A 2,536-nucleotide genomic window follows, 5' to 3' on the forward strand; every position below is an offset into this window, starting at 1 on the left:
ACACACACACACACACACACACAGGCACACACAGACACACTTAGCTTCCAGCAATCCCCTTTGACGCCTCTGGCTAATTCCACTCAAGCCCGCCGGGCTGTCCAGCATCCTCCAATAAATTAGCCTCGCTGCTCCCCCATGGAGACACAGCCACTGACAGTCTGGCCGGTGCCCAAAATCACTGGCTTGTGCACACAATCATCCTTATTGCCACTTTCTACTGCAAGTTCTCCCCTGAGGGGGCTGTGGAATATTTTGGAATGTGTGTTACTATGATTGCATGTTCCGTCTGTGGATAGTGTCAAATCTGTTGGTCTACTTTGTCACATGTAATAATAGGAATGTGACTACGACTAGTTTGGCAAATTTTAGTACGTCAAGAGTCAATATGTATGTCTTCAGTTTTACACCAGACCTGTCCATGTGCAGGCAGCGTAGCTCCTTAGTAGTTAAAAGCTTTGTACCTTTCCTTCCCACACCACAATTCCCCACAGCTCTTGCTGTGAGAATGTGCTCTTTGATTGCCCTTGTCAAAAGGGGGTTAACAAAAAAGATCATCTTTATACTCCTCTCTGAGCTCCTATGGCAAACTCTCTTTCCTGTAAAAAAAAATAATCAAAATAATAATAATAATAATAAAAAACAAGAAGAATTCTCTCTCTTTAGTGTCGGGGTATGACGTATCTCAACATCTGTCAGATAGTGATTGGCATTCTGGGTCATACTCTTGTCTCTTGTTACGGCTTCTGTATCCATTTCCTCCATCGGCATGGTTTTGCGTCGTATCTGCAGCATCTGCCTCTTGTCTCAAGTTTGGATTTAGCAAGTGTCGCCAGCTGACATATTCCCCCTATCCCCTACCTCCTCCTCTTCCTCAGTTCTATTCAGCCTGTTGTCAGTGGGTGCCCAGACGGAGATGAAGAAGGTTGTCGGGGACAATGCCACCTTACCATGCCACCACCAGTTCCCGTCGTCCAACTCTCTCGACATAGAGTGGCTACTGCAGAAACCAAACTCCAGACAAAAAGTGGTGAGATGAGATTCTCTTTTCTTTGTGCTTTTGTGTGTTATTAACACAATAATTGAAATCAGCCCTTTGGATGTTATAATTTCACTGTATCATGACTTGTATTGTATTGTATCTTTGTCTTATTGCATGCTACTGCAAAGTAAAGCTTAAGCAATATCTTATGCTTCTTTAACTGGTCATTGCCAACAGTCTTCAGAAATAAGAGTACAGTAAAAGTGTTTTCATGCTACAGGTAGAACAGAAACACATTTTTTGATGGCTTTGAACCCTGGGGTTTCTAGGTTTCTTCTTTCCTTTGCTATAGAACTTTTAAAATGGCAATGGGACCATTTGTGCTAAAACGCTAAAACGCAGACCTCTGTCGACTACTGCTATATTTTTTAATTACCTGACATACAGTACATCTTTCCCTCTTCCTGCTTTCCCTCTCTATCTCTTTCACACACTTTTTATCTATCTTCTAGCTTACCTCCATTTGAGTCATGCTGATTGATTTCCAACAGAAGCCATAATAGTTGAACATTAAGTCAATGCCCAAAGTTACAGTGGCACTTTGACTTTTAGTGCTTTTCACAAAGGAACAATGGTGTCCAGAATGTTCCCTAACTCATTTTGTATTTATAACTTTGGACCCTTTTTTCTACAGCATGAAAGGCACAAACCCGAGAACAACTTGAACATGATTTTCAATTTGTTGTTTTTTGACACACGTGACTGCACTGTTTCTAACACTAATACTCCTAAAAGAGAAACCGTCTAAATCAGGGGTCTCAAACTCAACTTACTTGGGGGCCGCTGGAAGTAGAGTCTGGGTTTGGCTGGGCCGCATCAAGTATTCCAAAAAAAACAACTATTTCCTCCAAACAGGGCGCGGAACTGCCGGTGCTTTAAGCCCCTAGATCTGATATGGTTGGTGAATTTCACAACAACAGACATCACATTGTCAAACCTCAGGCATTTGCCGCAAAGAGTACTTAGCTAGCTTGACAACGGTTACGCCGCTGTCACGAGACTACGGTAGCCCATAAGTGACAAACGCAATGACAAAAAGTTTCAGAACGCGCGGGCCGCACTAACACTTAACTTTGATGTCAAGTTGGGGGCCACAAAATATCATCCCGCGGGCCGCAATTGGCCCCCGGGCCGCGAGTTTGAGACCCATGGTCTAAATTATGTCACTTTGTCGTCACGTGGCTGCTAGCTCTGTGGCAAAACTATCACTAACCTGAAGAACTGGTAGCTATCTAGAAATCGCTAAATCTAGCTAACGTGAGCTAACAGAGGGAGCAGCATTACCGCAGTATTTTTCTTAAAGGCAAGGCAAGGCAGCTTTATTTGTATAGCACATTTCAAAGACAGGGCAATTCAAAGTGCTTTACATAAAAAGATTAAAATAATAAAAGTTGCAGTGTAGTACAAGAAATTAAACATTAAAGAGCAGTTAAAAACAGTTGAAATAAAATATGAAAATAAAAGTTACATTGCAGTATAAGAAATTAAACATTA

At 42.0% G+C, this 2,536-nt stretch overlaps 1 protein-coding gene across 1 annotated transcript in view; it reads left to right on the forward strand.

Annotated features, from left to right (window-relative positions):
- The window catches only part of clmpb (CXADR like membrane protein b), a gene marked incomplete at its 3' end in the record, with an annotated part of 60,761 nt that overhangs the window by 46,655 nt on the left and 11,570 nt on the right, over positions 1-2,536 (forward strand). The window contains 1 exon segment of the mRNA XM_032508885.1: positions 879-1,030. Within this exon segment, the coding sequence (XP_032364776.1) occupies positions 879-1,030 (152 nt within the window).

The sequence above is a fragment of the Etheostoma spectabile genome, chromosome 3 (assembly GCF_008692095.1).
Source record: "Etheostoma spectabile isolate EspeVRDwgs_2016 chromosome 3, UIUC_Espe_1.0, whole genome shotgun sequence".
NCBI lineage: Eukaryota > Metazoa > Chordata > Actinopteri > Perciformes > Percidae > Etheostoma > Etheostoma spectabile.